At 38.5% G+C, this 23544-nt stretch overlaps 1 protein-coding gene across 4 annotated transcripts in view; it reads right to left on the bottom strand.

Annotated features, from left to right (window-relative positions):
- Nucleotides 1–22063, bottom strand: part of LOC129757426 (protein slit) — a 549037-nt gene extending 526974 nt beyond the window's left edge. For all 4 annotated transcript variants that reach the window (XM_055754647.1, XM_055754648.1, XM_055754649.1 and 1 more), the window contains exon 1: nucleotides 20805–22063. In XM_055754647.1, coding sequence (XP_055610622.1) covers nucleotides 20805–21070 — 266 coding nt within the window. In that variant the 5' untranslated portion in view covers nucleotides 21071–22063. The remainder of the gene's footprint in view (nucleotides 1–20804) is intronic.
- Between the last annotated feature and the right edge of the window lie 1481 nt (nucleotides 22064–23544).

Raw genomic sequence — 23544 nt, 5'->3', positions numbered from 1 at the left:
GTTAAACAACTGAGAAAATTTAAAAAACATTGAAAGAAAATTTATAGATTTTTAAAACTAAATTTCAGATTTGGATGTACGGTGAATCCACCCGTGCTAATTGGGAGAGCTTTATTTCTAATAATTTTGGAAGCACAAATCGAATTTAACGGCTGAATATAGAATTTATTAGAATCCAAGAATTGTTGAGATAAACGAAGTTCAATCCTTAAAAAAGCGAACATTGGAATATGAACTTAAAATATAAGGTCAAACTAAAAAAAAGGCTGTAATAATAATCAAAATTGTAAGGGTTCAGAATCAAAATCATAATCTGAATCAGGATTCACATTGCAAATCTCTACATCTTTATCTAGAATCAGGCTTCAGAATAAGAATTCATATTCTTGTGGCAAAAATAAATAAAATTAAATTCAAAAAATCTAAGATAAATGAAGTATGAATTCTTCAAAACCAAATACAAAAAACACTTCCAACCCTAATGATCTCTCAAAGCACTGCTGCATCTGAAAGGTTTTTCCCAACGGTTGAACCACTGCAGCAAGCTAGTAAGCAGGCAAAAAAACCTCTCCAAAAGTACGACACGATATGCTCAAGTGCGATTCAATCATACGCTGCATCGAGCATCATTCTATCTCTAGATTTGAACCCGATGCCCGAAGTTCACTCCACCCAATAACTAGTCTAGTAGAATAGTTGTTGGTTGAGGTTAAGTAGTATGGCGAGCAGCCGGAACAGAATAAAAAAAAATTGAACCTACCAGGATATTTATGGACTCGAACTCGGACTGATTTTAATTAAATCGCTTTTCTATCGAGGGCCCAGATGAGGGAAACGCGGAAAAAAATCCATCAGAATGAATATCCCATCGTTGAAGGGTGCCAGTCCTAGAGAGGAGAATCTTTGTTAGCTTTGCCAGACATTTTTCACCCTAGAGGGTAAAACTTGAAATAATAATAAAAAAAACGAACGAACCTCCTAGAGATCGTTAAGGCATCAGTTGAATATTTCTTTTCAATCCCAAGTCGAAGTTGGGAAAAGCGAATGGATGGTGGCAGACCGGCATCGTTTCCGTTTAATGGTAGATTATCGAGATGATTTAATATCTAATTTATTTCACCGGAGGCTGGCACTATGTAAGAGAGTGCTCCAAGAGTAGAAGATACTGAGTCGAGGGTTAAAAAAGTGCACTACAGTATTGCCGTTGGCAAATTTCCTCGGAGAAAAAACACTGCAGTGCTCCCAATGGCAATTATACTGGGCAAGTTGCACTGCACCGGAATCCTGTTTTCTGCAACAGACCAGATTTCCCCTCCTTCCAAAATCCTCCTCTCATTCAGCCAGAGGCCAGTATGGGCCCTCCTGAAGCGCGTTTCAATAATCTTAATTGATGGTAATTTGTTTGATGATATCTTTTTGCAATTTCTCACTTCTAACTGGTCTGGCCGTTGCATCGATGGTGTGAGATTTTTCTCCTTTCACAGATTCATTTACCTTTTTTTTCCATTCTCCTTCCTCCACATTTGGACTGATTTCATTTTATTTAAAGAAATCCACTGGTGGCAATCGTAACGAAGGAATGAGACACAGGGAAAGATACGCGACTGTTATGACTGGCGGGTTTGCGCTTCTGCTGCTCCAGAGACGAAAACGACGACTGCAACAGCTCCGGGAGATTCATCCAAAGGAATAGTAAAAGCTAATGAGAAAATGAGTCGTGGTCAGTTATTTGCCTTGGGGGCATCGGACTACGACTGACTCTAGTCCTACGATTGCCAACTGAGAAGGAGGAGGAGCAGCAAAAATCTTGTTCATACAATGTTTTAATTTGAAATCACCGGGTATAATTACTTTCCGCGAGACCGACGTTAATTATCTCATTCATATCGGAGTGTATTCGCCCCAGACCCACCCTAGGGACACCGATATTTGATAGCTGGTGCCATGCCGTCGTTCATCGATGGGGCCTGGATTCCAATTGAATAAATAAAAGTAGAAATTATGGCCATAAATTACGCAGCCTCATGTCTATAGTAGGGGCAGGTAATGGAAGGAATTATATTCTGTACTGATTAATACATTAAGGTGCAAGTTTTTAGCGCAAACAAACTATCAAAAAAAAAGTCTCATGACAAGCTTTTCAAACAGGAGAGATGATTTTCATGTTTCCTGCAAATAAGAAGCATGCTACTAAAATATCTAAACAAAAAATATTCCGATAGATATACCAGGAAAAGTTGGTAAATTTAAATAAAAAAAAATTATTTGATAATATGATGCTTTCAGTTTCTTGACATTGCCTTATATGTTTCCAAAAACCGGAAGGAGTGAATTCGCCAATTTAATTCGAAGTTTTAAGTGAGCTCATTATTTTAAAAGGACACGCGGAACCAACAACCCGGGATTGGTTTAGCATTCGATATTAACGAAGGTCGGTTAAGGTTTTCTTGTTATTGGTATTAATATCAGTCATATTTTATTGAACTAAAATTAATAATCAAGTAAAACAAGCCATAAAGTTGCATCTACTACCACACATAAGTAGGACAAGTGAGGTTCGCTTCACAAAAGGAAACTTGCAGAGCGAACGAACAAAAATATGGTATGTGACACTAGTTTACTAAATTTAAAAAAAAATCGTGAACATCATTGACTGACCTATATTTTTAATGTAAAATCGGGCGCTTAATCAACAACATGTAACACACAAGTACTTTTTAAGCATTGCGTTTTTAAAGAGAATTTTTGGCCAAAATATAATTTTTGAACCACTAAACCTTTTTTGTTTCAAGTCCAATCGGGTCTCAGTCTTCGAGTGAAATAATTGTCACAATTTTGCTTTTAAGAATAGTTTATTCATAAAAAGCAATCGGCTTGTGAAAAAAAGTTTTTTTATTAAAAACCAGTACTTTCTGTTCCTCTCAAGCAAACTATCTCAAAATCCTATCCAGAAAATATTTTCAAAAATGCAAAAATTACTCCCCCTTATTCTGCGCCGCGCGTGAGGTGACGATAGTCGAGTCACCCGATTCCAGTAGTCGCTTTAGGTGAGAAACGTCTTTTAGAATTGACTTTTTGAGTTATTATCCTAATCTAGTAGTCACCGTGAGTGACAAATCGTATGCTCTGTCACATCGGTTTCGGGAATAAGGTGACAAGACTCACGCGACTCCGACTCGACTCGACTATCGTCACCTCACGCGCGGCGCAGAATAAGGGGGACTGTTATGGTAAAGTAAACATAACTTTTACAATTTTCAACCGATTTTGATAAATAACCACTTTAAATTTGCGTTTAGAAATGTCATATAAGGTCAAAAGAAAATCAGATTTTTTTAATGTTAGCTTCTTGTCTAAAACTTTCGCTAAAACAAAATATTCTCGAAAAGAATGCGTTTTATATCATTTTTTCAATCACAAAGTAACTGATATCAACAATACTCTTGATCATATGTAAAAACGAAGTTCAAGTGTACGATAGCAAATTTATTCACCTTCAATATGCAAAAAGATATATCAAGTTAATGATACACAGTCCGAGATTTTTGAATCTAAGTTCTAGTACTTTTTTTTATTTTTCCAAAATTTTATTTGGAGCATAATTCAAAAAGTGTTCTACTGAGATTTTAAAAAAAATTATTTTCGTACTCAGCGCTCGATTTCACATTAAAAATGATTTCAAGTTTACTAAGTTCAAAAATGCTGTAGACTAGTGTGATCGCTCAGATAAGCTTCCTCAAACTCAGAACGGATCTATCGATGTGTACCTAGCCTTCTCAATTTGCTTTAATCGCGTTACGATACAACTGGGATTTGATTACGAATCGATACGGTTTATAGTTTAATGTGCTTTCACCGATGCTATGATGCTGTGTTTTTAATTTTTTAAAAGATGTTTTTACTAAATAGGACATCACTTTTCACCGATAAGGCCGATAAATTTAATAAAAAACGTAATAACGGTGATAAATCTCTTCATTTATTTATAAGATTCAACCAGGCAAAATAATTCTTCAAGCTATTTTTGAGATGAATAAGCTGTATTGATTACGCTTCCATATCAGGGTGGTTTTTAGGGGTTTCAGAATATATAAAAAAGATAAAAAGAAACAAAAAACCTTCGACAGCTAACCGACTCAGATGGTGCACTGAGTAAGATATCGAACTGGCAAGCCTAGATGAGAATGTTGCAGTGAGTTCGATTTTCACTATTTTTTTTTTGGGATGATCCAATAGGACGAAAATTCCATAAAATGCTTTTCTTGTTTCGCTTTAATGTACTGGTCATGAATCATTTTGCTTGGGAGCTCGAGGTTTTAAGCCAGTAGTGCTGTTCCAATCGTATCATCTTTGGTACAGTACACTTTTCAGTGCATTTTAGGCACAGAGATTTGCTGAATAGGCATTGGATTTTTGTAACCTCTTCTATGGGTTTATATTTACCTAGTGTTCTTTAGGAAAATGAAGTAGAAAATTATTAACATATAAAAAAGAATCAATTATGGAGTGTGTGAGGAACTGCAATCAGCCATTTTTAATGATTTAGGCTTAACTTTATGAAAAGGATCTCAAATCTCGATGCTTTTAAACTTAAGTTCCAGAGCTGTTTGGAGAGTCTCTCAGAATACAGCCATACGTTTCGGAATTATTATTTATTATTAATGTCTTTGATAGTAATCACACAAACATATCTTAAACTAAACATGTATTAATTTCTAGAACTACGTATACTATTCTTAAATATATCTTTGGAAATGTTAAAGTTAAAAACGTTTGACACTTCATTGAAAACACGACAACAGTTATACAGAGGATGATTTTGTGCGAAGACGGTGCGGCTGTATGGTATCCACAGAAAGTTCTGTTGACGAAGTCGTCTAGCTGGCGCGTGAATGTTAATGTTTTGCAGCAATTGGGGACAGTCTATATTATTCGTTAACAAGTCAAAAACGAACATTCTTTGAATGTACGTTCGCCTCCAGCGAAGGGTTTCAAGAGATATCAGATTGCATCTTTCTGCATATGGTGGCAGTCGAACGGCATCATTCCATGGCAATCGACGGAGTGCAAATCGTAGGAACCTCTTTTGTACCCTTTCCAGTCGTTCGATTTGTACTGCCTGATGAGGGGTCCAAACTGCCACGGCATATTCTAAAACGCTACGCACCAGAGCACAGAAAATCGCTTTCAGACAATAAATATCTTCAAAGTCTGCAGTGTTCCTACGGATGAAACCCAAAATAGCAAAACCTTTTGCAGTAGTAGCAGCTATGTGTTCCGAGAAGGTTAGTTTGCGATCGAATATAACGCCAAGATCTTTGATCGAATCCACTCGTTCCATTTCCACTGTATCCATTGCATAGTTAAAACGTAACGGTTCTCTCGTTTTACAGAAGGTAATGCATCTGCATTTACTAGTATTAGCTACCATTCCATGACACCTGCACCAATTAAGAAGAGTCGAGATGTCTGCTTGAAGTGCTGCACAGTCCATAAGTGATTCGATATTTCTGAATATTTTAAGGTCGTCTGCGTACATTAGTTTTGAGGATTTGAGTATCCAGGCAAGATCGTTCACAAAAATAATGAAGATGAGTGGTCCTAAGTGGCTTCCCTGAGGGACGCCGGAGGGAACTTCAAATGGCTGAGACTGGATTCCCCGTAAATTTACAAATGCTCGTCTGTTTGTCAGGTACGAGAGCAGCCACTTTGTAGACCACGATGGGAAGCCGTAGCGTACAATTTTACGGATTGCGATCTCATGAGGAACCTTATCAAATGCTTTGGAGAAGTCAATATAAACGGCGTCCACTTGTTGTTTTTTGCCAACAGCAGTATATAGTGTAGCGGAATAGCTCATAAGATTTGAAACCGTAGATCTATTCTTCATAAAACCGTGTTGATATTCTGATAAAATTGGTTTAGCAGCATTATAAAGTCGCTCGTATAGTAGTGTTTCAAAAACTTTTGACAGACAACAGAGTATCGAAATGGGTCTATAATTCTCCACTCCATGAATATTTCCCGATTTATGGATTGGGGTTATGGCAGCGGTTTTCCAGATGCTAGGAAAAATACCATCATTTAGAGATCGATTGAATATAATGCGCAGTGGTTCGGCGAGTGTTTCTGCGATCGCTAGTATAAAAGACGGTGGAATACCGTCTGGGCCGGGTCCTTTTGTTGGATCAACAGATTTGAGGGCTGTCAAGACTTCACGGTTGGTTAAAATAGGCTGAGGAAGGTTTATGTCAAAGCTAGGCAATGCTTCGGAATACTCGTTGACGGCCGGTGGGCTATGTGAAGAATATACACTCTTGAAGAATTCAGCAAACAGATCAGCAGATTCACGGGCAGTTTCAGATGACCGACCGTCAAGTGAGACTCGCGATGGAAAACTGTTGACGGAACGTCGAGATTTTATGAATTTCCAGAATTCTGATGGCCTATTTTTCATTTCCCGTTCCACATTATTTATATATCGTCTGAATACGGTATTACGTAGCGCTGAGTAATCGGCTTCCATTGATACTAGGTCAGCTTTGTTTGCTGCAGTTCTGTTCCGAAAATATCGTTTACGTATTCTGCGCAATCTATTACGAGAAAGGCGAAGCTCTGTGTTCCACCACGGCTGTTTGTATGATTTTCGGGAAGGACGTTTTCTGGGAGTGTGAAGCGCAACTATCCTTAGCAGATGATCGTAGAAAACGGAAACAGCTTCATCAGGGCAGAGATGTTCAATAAGGTGTGTCCAATCTATTGATGCTAGTGTTTCAATTACTGGGACATAATTACATCTTCCAAAATCAAGGTCGTGACGGTAATCGTCGTCAATCAAGACATTATCGTCGAAGCAATCAAATATTATAACATGTGGTCTGTGATGGCGATCAGTGGGTAAAATTGAACTAGGTGGATCAACAATGTCAGTTACATCTGGTTTGTTCATAAAAATCAAATCCAGAACTCTACCGTTGACGTTCTCTCGAGAGCACATCTGAGAAAGGCCAGCAGCTAGAGTGGTTTCGATAACAGCCAATTCTTGTTCGGTGGATGCATTTACGGGAAGATATCCATTGGAAGTTTCGTCGAAATTCCACGAAAGATTCGGGAAATTATAGTCACCAGCAACAACTACAATATCGTTTACAGCTGTGGCTTGCATTATGCCGTCAATGGCCGTACAGTGCGTCGCATAGGTAGACAGGTCGGTATTGGGACGGAAATAGACACAGCAAAAATACATATCTCTTTGATTCTGTTTGATTTTTACAACTACTTGCTCTAGGCGTTCGCAATTTTCAATAGGAAAAAGAGTTGCTTCAATGCTTTGCTTCACGGCAATTAGCACACCACCTCCACGTTGCAAATGACTTGTTCGTGGGTTGCGGTCACACCGGTAAATATTGTAATTAACGGATAATTCAGAGTTCTTAATGTCGTCGCGCAGCCATGTTTCTGTCACCATAATAATGTCGTAATCAGAAGTCATCAGTGCAAGTAGGAAATCGTTGGTTTTTGTGCGCATTCCCCCTGCGTTCTGATAAAAAACGGTATATCGGCGGTTCGTCTGCTGTTGATATGAGTTACTCGGGACATCGTCTACGGGATCTTGTGAGGAAGTTGTCGCGTTAATTGTAGAAGCGGGTGAATTATTTAGACCGGGGAGGCATATGGAGTAGTTTCCTGTTGTGGGGGTAATGCGGTGGCAAATCGGAGTGGGGGTAATGCTGCGGATGGTGGAGCTGTACGATGGCTCTGGGGTACTGTAAGCTGTATCTGGGGTGGAGCGAGTTGAGGGGAAAACTTCAAAAAATCCTGTCTAGGTTTCATGTCAACAAATTCACGAAATCGAATTCCAGCAGGCCATGTTTCGGTTGACAGTGCCTTTTGTTTCAAGTCCAACGGTATACCAACTTTGTACGACATGAACGACAATGATCGAACGTCTCTTCCCTTCGGTATCAATTTAACAAGCATAACTTCCTGAACCCCCAAATGAGAACGCACCATTGCCAAAACTCGTTCTTCAGGAACTGATGGGAGAATGCCAGAGAGATACAGCCAGAAAAGTGATGAATCTTGTGTAGCTCCCTGGGTCTCCTGTGAGCGCACCGAAATTTCCAGGTCAGATGGATTGGTGCCAATTGCGCACAACTTTCGAGTGGGGCGGAAACTAGCTGGGTTGTCAACGATGCTGTCTATACGACGCCTTTTACTCGTGGAAGAAGGAGTAGCCGACCTACGAATTTCAAGGTTTGGTTTCGGTGTTGTGCAAAGCTTCACAGAAGTCAAACTAGTTCTTATTTCCTGGCGAATTTCCTTAAGAATGCTCTCTCGCATTTCTGTTTTCAAAGAATCTATAAGAGCCTCATTAGACGAGTTTAAGGACACCATCGCATTCTGGAATCTAGCTTTCGACAGAAGAGTTTTACAGAACAGGCATAACCACGTTATATGAGTGTTAGAGTCGATCATTTCCTGATAATTTTCTGTCATTCCTGAACATTGAAGACAGAAAATGGCTCGACAAAACCCGTTACAACTAGTAAAGTGACCTTCGAATTCTTTACCGCATTTTTCACACAGATTATTTATTTATTTACATAGTATTCCGTCTTACGACATAACTTGACGAACATAATTCCTAAAATTCACTCGGTCCATGGCAACCGTTCTCCAATTTCTCGGGCACCCCACGTTCGCCAGATCACGCTCCACTTGGTCTAACCACCTCGCTCGTTGCGCCCCCGCTCGTCTTGTTCCTACCGGATTCGTAGCGAACACCTGTTTTGCAGGACAGTCGTCCGGCATTCTCGCAACATGTCCAGCCCAGCGTATCCGGCCAGCCTTCACCACCTTCTGGATACTGGGTTCGCCGTAGAGTCGCGCGAGCTCGTGGTTCATCCTTCGCCTCTACACTCCGTTCTCCTGTACGCCGCCAAAGATGGTTCTTAACACTCGTCGCTCGAATACTCCGAGTGTACGTTTTCACACAGATGTTTAGCCATAATGATTTCTTATGCTACTTTCGTTACCTTAGTGACAAAGAGATGGCGCTGTGATCGGCAAAACGATGCGATAAAATATCTATTGGCACAGGATGGCACCACGGTACTCGATGACGTTTGTTGTATACCTACGGTCCTCTATGGTGTGTGACGAAGACAGCAGTTGCTGTGGCGTGCGATGCAATACTGTTCGGGGGTTGAAGTGGGACGGGCTATTGTGATGATCGTAATCGGGTCGAAATAACAAAACAGCAAAACTGGATTGGTTTATTTCGATATGGTTGCGTACAATGATTGAGTATTTAGCGGTGGTCACAAACTGTTCGGCTCAATGGTTCGGAGGTATTTTTCGATTTGATAATGGGCAGCAGGTGTCAGCAGTGGACGGTGGCTTTGGCGCAGGCGATAGCAATATCAGGAAGGAGAGTTGCGGGGCGAGGTGGGATAGCAAATGGAAGCGGACAAATGCTGTGATCTACCACTCTCTAGCCAATCACGCAAGAAATCTTATTTCACCTTTACCTGTATTTGCGACAGCAACTGGGCTAATTCCGTATGTTTCGGGTTCTGGGTTATGGGCAGATGATTTTGCGGTGCAATGATAGCGGTTTTGGGTCGGATTACAGCTGGAAATTTGTTTTCATCAAGAGCACAAATCGGGATGTAAACAAACGAGAGCAGTGTTACCAGAATTTTTTATTGAATTAGCTGAAAGAATCATCAAATGTGCTGCTTCAAAAGTTAAAATTAGTTATTATACTAACAGTACGTCTACTAAAAAAGTTTAGTTTAAAATTTGCTTGCGTTATTTGAGGAGGTCACAGCAATCCGTGCTCGAAAACGGAAGTGTTTTTTTCCGACGTCGCGTTTTTTCCCGTTTGTTTTTTTCGCGAATACAAAATTTGCTGAATTATAAAGACTGCGTCCGCGGAAAATGTTTTAAGTTTTAAAACGTGGAAAAGTGAACTTTTTCAGTACATGTTGTGATTTGTTTAAACGATGACCTGGTGGAAAACATGCCAAAAGCTTACCAAAAATGTAACTAGATGGAGTTTGTACAGGTTCGAATGGTGGAAGTTGAAATCACTACAATCGCTTCCAGGAAAAAGTTGTTTGTCTTCATTTTAAAAGAATAGAGCAAGATAAGTATACATTTTTATAATTTCTATAGAAAAACAGGTATGAATTCTATTGAATCCATCATTATCAAACCAAACGAAATTAAATTAGGGCTCGTTTCCAATTTGCTGAAAATTCAAACAAGAAAAGATCCTATGAAAAGTTTAACGTTTTTCAACAACAGAGCATGCAAGTTATACTTCTCTAATCAAAGCTTCGAACCCCAAAGTTAACAGAATAGACAAAACGATAAATGTGGTTCGTGTATAAGATCGGAAATCGATTTAAGATTTTCAAATTCCCAGAAAAAAAATGCACCAATTAGCTCGAGTAAAATACTCAAAAAAAAAATTCCAGGAACAAATAATGCAGTCCAAGTATGTTTCTATTTTCATTTTAATGAATAAGACTTACACACATGTTAAGTGCTTAAAAACGAATCTCTTGGTTTCATCATTTCATTTATTCATATGGGAAACTGCATTAACTTTGTTTTTAAATGTGTTCAGAATACGATTCTCTTGAATTTTGCTCACTTTTTCTCATCAGCTTGTCAAACATCTGAAAGATATAAAGTCTTAAGTAGGATTGATAAACAAAACCACTTGGCAAGATCAAAATAATTCCAACAATCAGTTTAGTAAATGAGAACGCACATTAGATTTATTTTTTTTTTTTCAAAATATGTAAATTATGGAAAACGATTCATATGATTCAGGTGGAAATCAACTTAATTTAACACAGAATTAAATGAAAAAAAACGATAGCTCAGAAATCTTCGTACAAGAATAAAATTACTAACTTTTTTGGTTGATTTGTTTTCTCCGTGCAATCGCGAAATCAATATGAGGCTAAGAGTTGAATTGCATTGATGAGTTTCCAAAAACGATCTAATTCGAATTAAACGAAACAAAAAGGAGAATCCCTTCATTAATTAACAAAAATTTAATATTTAAATATCTCTTTATAAATATTCTTCGAAGTTTGTAAGCTTTAAAGGTCGTTTTTGAAAATACATTAGTGTTTCAGGAATAAAAAAAAAATAGGAAAACAAGTGATTTAAAACAAAATTTTAACTAATATTTACCTTACTGTTAAACTTCTTATCACTGCCTCAAAGATAGAAATAGGAGTTTCCTTAAGAAAAACCTAGGAGCATAGGAGGTGTAGGAAAACTCGATCGCACCATTCACCAAAATGGATCCTGATCTATATATAACCTTTCCCCTACTAACACAACCCTTTCCTTGGATATTTAAATATAGATTCGCAGACGTATAGACGGCTTCTATAGTTGGTAATATTGACTTACCTTTGTTTCTGATTTTTCCAAAATTAGTTTTTGGAATATATAGAAACAAAAGGTTGTTGATTGATCCTAGAAAGTATCCTACTAACATTCCTTCCTTCATTCCTCATTGACTACTAGGACGTGGCCGGCGCCGTTATTGATCATTTTTCAAAGTGAGAGCATGAGTTTTGTGCATTGTGAATGAACTGCTAGTCCCAAGCACCATTCTTTTGGCCCTTGCACAAAGCTGATGGCCTCGATCAATCACGGAGTAGCAACCATTGGCGAGGTAGAACTTGTTCTGCTTAGCCACGCCTGCGATCATGGAATTTGAAGTGCGTCAATTGAGCAAAGTCTAATCAAATATACTATCTGAAGTTTTAAAAGAATGATCATATCTAAGCACTTCAAGTTCAATGATTTAAGGTGGACATGAGTAGTCAACTAAGCTAAGCTAAGCTAAGCTAACAGTACGTCTACTAAAAAACTGTCATGGAAAAAATATTAATTTCAAGAGAAAAAGAGGAATTAATTCGAAGGTTGAATTGTCAGTTATCAGAATGGACAAGAATAAGTCTATGATCATTTAGAATCTGGGAAATCACAAACGCGTGTATTTTAAAACCATCCGTTTGTGCGAAAAACTTTCTACGAAAGAAATGAAGGTATGGATATGATATTTAATGAAAATATATTTAAAAATTATTTTCTGGTGATTAAAAAATATACACCAGCTTTATCTTGAAATCTCTCATTTATCTTTGCACATTTTTTCAGCCATGCAAAGAGTTATTTTTACCACAGAAGCAGAACCCTCCGATAATCATGATATTTCACTCCAAATCAGCTAGAAAAACCTATTCGAATCTTATAGGAATGTAAAAAATGTTTAACTTAAATTTAGTTTCCATAAATTTCCATCAGAACACATCTACTCTTTGCGACAAAATCCGGTTGCACTTTTTGCCACCCGTAGACAGATTTGCTGTATAGTTAGGCGGTCTGCATTCAGTTATTCATCATAACAATAATCATTCAGCAATAGTTGCGATCAAGGGTTCCACTCTGATGCTTGATTCGAACTTTGCGAGCATTCTAGAGATTTTTCTCATATTTTTTTATTATCCAGATATAGCATTTTTAGGTAAAAAAACAACTGTTTATGAAATTTCAAGTCGATAATGATGGATTTCCGAGATAATTGTGCATAATTATTTTGACCATGTCCTCAAGCACAGCTAATATCTCAAAATCACATAAATTTTAAAATCTGGAAAAAAATATACAACATAGTCCTTTTTATGACTAACACAACGCTTGGTTGATTAACTCAGTCGTCAAAAATCTAATCGCAGATGTTGCCGAAATTATGAGTGTAATTCCAAAATATTCGTTCGGGTTTCGCAAATTCTGTTCTGCGCAAATTTGTGTGAACTTCTTGTTCAATTCCATTAAAAAGCTAAAGCTAATGAACAGGAATGCAATGTGGCATTCTTAGATGTATGACGAGCTTTTGCTAAGGTCACAACCGAAAAACTATAAGAAATTCCACAAAAAAATAATATCCAGGCTTCATAAATATCTAAGTCAAAGAAAATTAATATTAAATAACTACAAAGGAATAAATTCGAACACTGTTTTTGAAGGTCTACCACAAGGCTGCATGTTGACACCAGTGCTCTCCAACATGTACACCGCGGAATTGCATCAATTATAAAAAAAAAATGTACCTTTCTTCAATTTACTGATGATATGGCAGTGTTGGCTTTCGACGACTCTCTTAAAGGGGAGTAGTTTAAGCTCAACAAATTTCTTAAAAACCTTGTCGATAAAATTAAATAATTAAATTTAGAAGTCAATTCCGAAAAATGTGCTGCTGTTCCATTTTCCTAGAAAAAAAAATCATAAATTTAGGAATCATGATAAACGGGAACCAAACCTTGATAAACAATATCCACAAATATCTTTGATACACGCTCTATACACGGACTATGCCACAGAAAACACATAAATAGAAAGTGTCAGGAAAAAGCCATGTTCAAGCTTCCGCTTATGAAACTATTGGCAGGATCCCAAATCCAGAAACCTAAAATCGGGATCGCAATGATAAGAAGTGAATTAGAATATGGAGGTCAAATCTATAATCTATGGAGGAGCCGCAGATACTAATTTGCAAGAAAGACATGCCTTTCTAAGAATCGCTATGGGGTATTTGAAATCAACTCCAATTCATGTAATCTTATCTGAAACAGGACAAATTCCTATGAGAACTACAATAGAGCTTTCAACAAAGCGGGAAGTAATTAGAAACGTCTACAACAGAAATCAACTGATTGAATTCGTGAAAAAACAGTTTTAGACGGAAAACCTAACGGAACTTTTTTCACTGACATAATAGACCAAAATCTGGACTTCGTTAGCCAAATTCACACAAAAGACCCCAATATACCAATCGAAAGCAGACTTCAAAGATCTCCACTTGTTGACATCAACTGGTGCGTTTGAACTTCAATTAAGAAAAATAAATTTAAAAAATTTATCGAAATTGTGAATTTATCTATACGGATGCAAACAAAACCGAATTCGGCACCGCTATAGCACTCTACGATCAAAGGTCCAAGCAGCTAAGAGCAGAAAAAATTAATAATACTTTCGATATCACTAACGCGGAATAATATGCCATACTGAGGGCTTTCAATTGGATTATCGAAAAAGGATATATTGAGACAGTCATCATGAAAGATTCTGCCAGCGCGTGCGCAATCCTCATAATACCAAGGAATTGCATGGGAGCATGGGAAAGTTTTTAAACTATTATTCAAGGAAGAACGAAAAAAAACGAACACAAACACATATAGGATCTCAATGCAACTTGATTTTTCCTCGAGAGATCCCTTTTTTTATTAACTCTAAACGTACATCTTTCGAGGATAAGATGGCTAGCATCTTACAAATGCTAAAATCACCAACCCACAGAGAAAGTATGTATGTATGCCTCAACCGGGATTCGATCTCATGCCCGCTGGCTTAGAAGATTTGAAGGCTATCCTCTGCGCCACGGGCTGTGGCCAAAGGTTCGAATTCAATGGATTCCGAGCCATTGTGGAAAAGTAGGCAACGAGTTAGCGGTCATAGCAACAAAAAACATACAGTTCAACTTCACTTCCCTCACAGCATGAGATGCACTGCTTTTGGCCAAACTAGAGGCCTGAGAATCTTGGATGATCCAATTTCGAAACACAAGCCTAATCAAGGGAGCTCATTATGCTCAAATTGAACATATTCCTTCAAAAACAATTTGGTTTAAAAATTTGATCCTTAACAGCAAAGAGAAAAAAGTTCTCTCTCGAATTAGATCTGTCCACGCACTGACAAAAAGCAGACTATTCCAGTGGAAGTTAGAAAAGGATTAATTATGTGACTTATGCGATACCACCGAAGATTTAAAACACATACTTTATGATTGCTCAAAATAAAACAACGCCCAGAGTAAGTATACCGTACTAGAATACTACAAACTTCTGACCCAAATCATCAAAGAAAACTGCGAAACGTCAATGGTGGAATTAGTGAAATTTCTAAAAGACATCAGAATAAGAATCTAAGCACAACAGATTTACAATCACCTGTAACGACTACAAAAGAAGCATCACACCATAAATTGGCAAGTTGGACCATATTAGTCTTAGCAGTCCCATTGCGGACAAGCAAAAAAAACGCTTTTACATATCCGAACTCTAGGAATGTAGTTATCGCCTGAACAAGGTTCCCGGATATTAAATTATCATAGCCTTCCTTCAGAACCTCCAAGTTTAACAAAACAAGTCTTTATCAAGTTCGAAAAATTTGTACCGAATATTCGCCAATTTTTGCATATCAAAACCAACCGACTATTAAAATCGTTGTTATAATAACTTTCTGCATAGAGCGCTGAGAAAAGAAAAAAGTAATGGATGAATTTGGCAAAAATAGTATCTCATGTCTAGAGGAGAAAATTATTAGATTCAGGTAAACAGTCGTTTAGAGTTTAGAAAAAAAAAACATATATGTTTATACATCTCATGTTATACACAAACAGTCTCTGCTCACAGTACGCTAGCTTCGGATATCTGGAAATGCACGTAATTTATTGGAGAACGAGTTTGGCATCCTTCAATTGCGGTAAAATTTTACTACATTCACAAGTTGAGACACTCAATCAAACCTGTAACGATATGCGTTAAAAGGCTTTCAGCAACTTTTTTCTACCGGCAAATAATCCATTAAAACATTGAAAAACCAATAGGTTGCTATCAATATGACTTGCAATGCAGTCGTAAAAGGCTCTCTGCAGTACTGTAAACGGAGAGAACTTTGATCAATTTTGCTTTTATTTTTAAATATTTTGGATGGAGTTCCTTTTTCGTAACACCTTACAATTTAAAAACACTTCCTGAGAAAAGGAGTACAAATCTTGATCATTGGTTGCGGAAAATTTAAAGGACGTAAGTGGTTACAATAAAATGTTTATCCAAAATCAAATTTCACACACTTTTCCACACCAAAAAGTTCTAATAAGCTCCCTGGTAATGGACGCTTTCTGTTCTCAGCATGTTCGGCAACAAACAAGAAGAAAACCTTAACGCGAGAATAATTTTATCAATCTGAAAACCTTAACATGGATTTTGTTTGAAAACTGGACAAGTAAACTAAACTAAACTGAGAATAATTCTCGGTGAAAAGCTTTTTCTTTTTAGGAGATCCATACCCAGGTAACCATAAGCACTAAAGCTTTGCATTTTTCTAGCTTTATACCAGCATTCAAGTGCTAAATTACACTATATCAGCACATCAAGTGCAAGTTTGCATTATAACAACCCTTCGAGTGCTATGCTGCATTATATTGGATTAGACCACTTTTTCAAATGCAACTAGCATTTTATCAGCTTTGCACAATGCTTTTGCAATTGTAACATACCCTAAATCCGAATAACAAATGCTATGTTTTCTGAGCATTGATTAAGAATTACACAAGCTTGCTTCAATGCTTTTAAGCACTATGTAAGCACTACAGTGACATTAAGCCAAAGCACATTAGAATTGATTGATGCAGAATTAATGCAAATTTAAAGTCTGTTTCACATAGAATCTGGTCGCATCTTTTCATTTACTGCAGCGCCCCTAGTTGTCACATCGCGAATCTATTGACAGTGTTTTGATCCGGATAGTTTGTTTACTTAGTGATGAAAATCTCATCAAGATTGAAGCAGTCAGTCAAAAGTTATCGACGATAGAACGCGAAAGGCTAGGGAAAATTCTGCACACTCACGTAGAGAAACCGACGTGGTCAGGGGTAAAGATCGCGAAATTCCTGAAATATCCTAAATCGACTGTAAACAAACCAGACGTAAAAGTAGAACATATGACCGGAAGCTGCGAGCAAAGGTAATTCGATCAGTTCACAATAATTCTGGAATCTCCTTGCGTGGTTTGGCGAAAAAGTTCAAGACGAACCACAGTACAGCTCGACGAATTTGTTTGCAGAAAGGTTAGCGGTTGTATCATGCAAGCAAACACCCCAACAGGACGCTGAAACAAAACCTGGTTGCCAAAACCAGGGCAAGGAAGTTGTACGAGAAATTGTTGACCAAGTACAACGGATGCAATTTGATGGACGACGAAACTTACGCCAAAATGGATTTTGGACAAATACCCGGTAACAAATTATACCTTGCGAAGCATAAAGGGAATGTTGCGGGTAGATTCAAGTTTGTTTTCGCAGATAAATTTGCTCGTTAGTTGATTATTTGGCAAGGGATCTGTAGTTGTGGGAAGAAGACTAAGATTTTCATTAGAGAACAAAGAAGAATGTCTCCAGAAGAGGGTTTTGCCATTCAATCGGTCCCACAAAGGTGAAGTTCTGCCACTACAGCCGGGATGTTATTAAGTGGTATAAGGAGAACAAGATCGATTTTGTAAAAAAAGTATCAATCCACAAAACTGTCCGGATTTTCGTCCCATCGAGAAATATTGGGCAATAGTTAAGGGCAAAATGAAGAAATGTGGCAGAACAATGAAAAAACCCGCTCAAATGGAAAAGTGGTGGAACAAGATGGCGAATGAGGTTACCAGCAGTACTGTGCAGAAAATGATGGGTAGTATCACAAAAAAAGTTCTAAAATTCATCCGAAAAGCTGAAGAATGACTTTTATGTATTTTTTTCCTTAAAGTGCAATAAAAACCCTACAAAATGACATTTTTTTTTAATTTATTCGACTTTATAACGACCGAAGAAGTTTGAAAAACTGATGACGGTCTTTAAACGGTGATACCATTTTTAGTGCAGTGTGTGTTTGCTTTTCCTTAAATACTACTTAAGTTTAATAAGAAAGTTGCCTGCCTCTGCCTCTAAGGGAAAGAGAAGGAAGGAATAGGGGATGGGGTTTAGGATAAATGTTTGGAAAAGGAAGGGTAAAGGATGGATTTGGGGTGATACTTTAATTTGCCACGCCATGTTGCACACGGTTGTGAAGACCATTTCCTGTCCTCTCCTCCCAAGTTATTTACTTTTGTTTAAGTTATTTCTTTGCGGAGAAATGATCTATTTTATCCGACCAGATTCTATATGAAACAAACTTTAGGGAACCGATTGCTAGAAATTTGATTCAAATAGGGCTTTTTTAAAGATATAACGCAGACCTGATAGGTCCAGTAGCAGGGTCACTGTACAATGTCCAAGCCATTGGTGTCAAGAGTTCAAATCCAGGTCATCTCCAGCAGATAAATAAAATAAAATCTTGTTGGAAATTCAGCTCGAGAGATCCTCTTAATATGCATAAGCGAAATATCAATAAAAGACATATTCAGTATCATGGCAGAAATATGAAGGCAAACAAAAATTAAAAATTTCATGCCTCATTTGAACAGTGCTACAGTAATACAGTGCTTTTATAGGGTTATACCAGTTTCTGCACTAAAACAGCAGTTAATTTCGCCAAACCTGGCTCACAGCGCTAATATGAAGCACAGAATCAAACTCTATAGCTGACGTTAGAGTAAAATTTGTGCTAGTTTTAGTGCTTATTTATGGTTACTTGGGTCATCTGAAACTCAATTTATAGACTTTAAAATTATAACTGGGAGGATTAAATTAATTTTTAATATCAACCCCTGTTTGCCTAAGAATTCCTTCAATCTTAATCGTGATCGACAAATTTCAACTACCAAAAAAACAATAAACTTGAAAGCGTTTGCTTGTCAATAAAGTTCAATTTTTCACAACATGATATTCATTCACGCAATGAAAAGATGCATGTTTGTCGTATCGTTTGAGCTTTTTTTCATTTCAAGTTAACCCTTAACTGTTCAAAGCCTAATAAATTATCAAACATCTTTTGTGATGTTATGCTTCCGAACTTTCCTGCACTACCAATTCATATTAATGTAACTTAATCGCCAGTTGATTTTGAGCGTATCCGAGAAGCTAAATCAAGTGTCACGTCAGTGTGGACAATGGTTAAAGCACAGACAAACAGACATGACACTCCGAAGAAAAACTATCACATTTTTCGCAAAACTGCTTGCACTGCCATCTGGTGTCGACATTGCCTATCACGACAAAATGCAGGCATGAACCGGTTAGGAAAATTTAAAACCATCATGATATCCATGAAATCAAACTTTTCATTTACCATTGTAAACAAACAGACTGGTCTGAATTATTGTAAGAATCCTAAGTTCAATTAAGGAAGTGATTTTACATGCGTGAATTCCTTATGCTGCCCGGATAAAAAAAATCGCTGTGCTGGAAGCCATAAATAACATATTGACAAAAATGCGACTCTCTAGATAACACCAAATTCAACATCTTTTATGCATATCGGATTTGATTAACTGATACTCCGGTTTGAAATTTACTGAGTGGGAGAAAATTGAAAAAAAAGTTCCCCCATGCAGTTTTCCCTGAAAGCAATTTTGGTATCAGGGTATTTTCTACATAAAGAATTTTCAATAACTACATCGACCAATGGACACATAGCACTTCTTATCAGATAATTAGGTATTCCGATTGAATAAACTAAACATGACAAAATGTATGTTCTACGTTACTTTTGAGCACTGAATCGCCTTCAAATGATCTCTTTTTAAGTTAAAAGGGACTTTTTCCATGATTCTACATTTGTTTTTTCAACATTCGTTTTTTTGCAGCAGCTAAATCAACAGCATCAACCAAATAAAAGTCTAGTTTAGTCATATGCGTTAAAGTTAATAAACACAGCCTTACAGAAAAGGTATTCCATTGTAGTTTATTTCAACAAATTTTATTTAATTTGCACTAGAAACATCGTTTTACATTTGCTTTAAAAACCTCACAGTTGCAGCCAAATTGCATAGATATATAAACAAACGGATCTCATGATAAGCCTTTTTTTCTTTGGTTGAAATATTCCATACTGCTATCCAATTCCATCTTCAACTCTCCAGATTTCGGGGGAAAAATGAATAAACGATCCGTTTGAATGGAACACGGACACAGAAAGTGGAGTATCTACGTTGTTTTTATAATATTTAAAACTAAAAAACTTTGCAGACTTTTTGATTCAGGTACAATGTTGTTTGTTTACTTTCCAGTTTGATGTGTCTCCAACAAACAGCTACTATGATGAAAAAGTTTTAATTTTCAGACCAGTGCACCCTGGTGGTGACATTGCCTAGCTTTCAAAAATTTTGAACCGGTTTGCGAAAACCGGAAAAAGAGTGTCCCGTCTGTTTATCTGTGGTTAAAGCGTACAACTGAAAAATATAACCGCCAAGAGTCATTCTTATGATAAAACCGGCTGCACGATATCGCACACTCCGTATGATAGGATATTGTAGTCCCCAAATTCATCCAAATAACCGATGCTATTGATAACCAGACCATAATCCACTAAGTCTGTCAAAACGAGACATTGATTTATACCTTATTTAACACTGAACTGAGTTTAGAGAAATCGGAAATAAACACTGAAGAAACCAAAACATTCGTCACTGCACCCATCTCAATGTATATCTGGACTCTAAAAGATAATGTATACTAAGTACTCCTGAATAAACATGACTCAGATTTGTAAACAAGTGAAGCTACAACCGCATAAACACCTTTCTCAGATGACTTCCACTAAACTCCACCATAGCTGGGGTAGTAGTCGTCTAATGGCTTCATAAATCAACCTCTTATCGCCTAGCGAACGATAAATTCAATCAAAAATCTGATAACGTTTGGCTGGTTTGCTGCCGCAGCATAGAGATTATGGCCATTAACCATTAGTTGTGAGTTTCCGAATATTTCCCTTCCGTAACAATTAGCGCGACCCCACCGAAATTTGAACGGAAAAATATCAACAAACAGCAGAAACACTCACAGTCTATCGGTATCCAGCGGGAGTTTCCTCGGGACCTGCGTCAATCCTCGATGCGAGCAGTCCACCGTTTGGCCGGTGCAGGAACAAAGCCGGGGACACCGCAGCTCGCTGCCATAGAGTCCTCCTCCACCTGCCGAATTGCTGCCTCCACCCCCGTATGGTTCACCGGAGGCCAACCCCCAAAACAACAACACAACAATAAACACCGTTAGAAGTCGCCCCATTCCTCCTGCCGATGCGGACCACAATTTGGCTGGATTCGCCATTTTCGGCCAGAGCACATTAAAATCTGCCCGTTTACCACTAAACTGAAGCTCCTGTTGTTTTACTTCCGTACTTTTACACTTCAGAATACCTTCCACGTATTGCTAGTAATTGAATATTTGCACACCGATTTCATTCAATTATGAACACTCGCGAGCATTTTCCGGATCAGGATCTAGTAAAAACTTGAGCGTGGGGCCAGTGATTTTCACACTTTTAGCTTATTAGCGCGCTTTTATTTGTTTGGACCATTTTCCTATGAATTACATTATCGCTGGATAGCTAGCTGGCCCGTAAACGACGATGATGGTCTGGAATCTGCTACAACTTTTGCAGCGTTCTGCAACCGTGCGGCGCTATTATCCACTAATTTAATTATGAATTTTCAGCAGCCACTTTTACTGCACAACAGCTTCTATTCCGGTGCTACACAGGGAAATTCTGTATTCAATTAATTTTCATAACGCAGCGATGCACTTTTCGTCGCCACTCACAGCACGTGTTTAGCATTGGCAATTCCGCAATTTCTTCACCACCACGCTTCGGTCCTGATCGCCCTCCACAGAACCCTCTTCAGATAGCGACCAAGGACACGCTAGCTTGCACGTGCACCTTATTCCATATACACTTTTACCCAAATTCAACCGACATACAACTCACTGCCATCCACTCGGAAACACCGTACGGCGGTGTCCAGATTCATCTGCTAATACTGTTACCACCCTCCGACGTGAAATTCTGCTACAGCTGCCGTATCTTCACCCGGCCAACACTTTCCTTCAGGCCGTGCTCTCACGAATCCGTGCAGACAATGTTATCCAGAAGAAGCACGGAGGTCCAACTTCTAGCCGTCGTTGCCGTAGTAGTACCACCAATAATTAAAACTTCACTTTCAAACACACGACGTCGCGTCGTTCCGTCGCCATATCGTAAACTACCAAGGACCGACCGCGTAGAGTTATCCTTCCGATAGCGCACCAACCGTCACCGAATCGGTTCAGAACCGGACTGTTCTGACCGGACCGCAGCCGTTTTCCTTACACCAAAGGGAGAACATCGGTCCTTCGAGCCGGAGAGTGTCGGAGCGCCAGAGCGCTGGATTTTGTTGCGAATGAGAGGCAATGAAGGAACTCGAGAAGAAAACAGAGCGGGAGAAACGACCGGGAGCAAGTTGTGAATTGCGTGAGAAAAGCAGACCTAAACCAAAACAAAAATTAATCACGTGCAGCCGAGACGAGACGACACGAAACCAGCGAGGGTTGTTCTCTTTTGATTATGCTTCTCGCCGCCGCCCGCCTAGTGAATCGGGAATTTGCTCACACAAACGCATGCACACAAGCGCAAACATTCCATCTGTAAGACATTATTATGGTGAAGAGAAAAGGAACAGCGAGAACGAAAAAGCGAAAAAAAAACTCAACATTGAACAGATCAGCGTCCAACCAAGCCGTCAGGCATTTCTTCCGATGCTCTGCTGCCTTCTTATGGGTTTGGTTTGGATGCAGGGATTAATGTTGGAGAAATTTATGTTGCTTGTTTTCACTGATTTTTCACTGGTTTTGATTTCCAATTCGTTTTTTTTTTCACCCACCGTCGACGTCTGGTCATTGGACGCCAGACCTAGGCACCGTAAAAATGTCAATAAATTTACAGCGTTAGAACGAGTGAGCGGGTGCCCGACGACCTGGGCGTTATTTAGAGGACTTCCCAAAAGCGTGGACATGCTTTACGGTCAGTTTGGTATCATTTGTACAGTTCACAGTTTACAGATCTATCAAAAGATGTTAGGGGAAAAGCATTCGAAAACTGTAATTAGAAGTTCGTTTAATTGCCAGCAGCAGTCTGATGCGGAACTGTTTCTTGAATAACAGCAAAGGTCGAGAAGTTGGAGAAGATGTAGCATACAATGCATGAGTGAGTGTATCAGTTTGCCGATGACAGAATTTATAGTCGATTGCAGGACATGGAAGAAATCGTGAGCCACAAACGTTTTCAGTCGCCAGACATTAGCGTGAGGTCAAGTAACGGAGTTACGATTGATGTCACACTTCATTGATGTCAGAACACTTAGAATTCTTCTTCGGAATACAACCTTCGAAACGTCAAAATCAAAATTCTCTGAGAAGCGGTTAAAAGTCTTGATGACGCCAATTATTGCAGAGTTGGCCCCGTAATTGTTTAGTCCAACAGGAACGAACAGCTGGAGATCCCGATTCCTTCAACCACGAGGTCGGACGCTAAGTGGAAGAACTTCCAAAAGTGCGGGAGAGTCGATTCTTGATGAAAGCAGATAAGCGACGAAAGACGCACTAGTGGCGGTCCTGCGGGCTTGCAGCGTGTCGATGTCGATCAGGCAGCAGCGGCTTTCGTAGCTGGGAAGTCGAAAAGGGTCTTGCCAGTTTAAGTGTCGAAGGGCATACCTCAAAAAAACGTCGTTGGATGGCTTCGATGCGATCAGAACCGTTTTGGTAAAATG

This window comes from Uranotaenia lowii, chromosome 3 (assembly GCF_029784155.1).
Source record: "Uranotaenia lowii strain MFRU-FL chromosome 3, ASM2978415v1, whole genome shotgun sequence".
Lineage (NCBI taxonomy): Eukaryota > Metazoa > Arthropoda > Insecta > Diptera > Culicidae > Uranotaenia > Uranotaenia lowii.
Note: the sequence above shows the minus strand (reverse complement) of the source record. Positions and strands in the feature narration are given on the sequence as shown.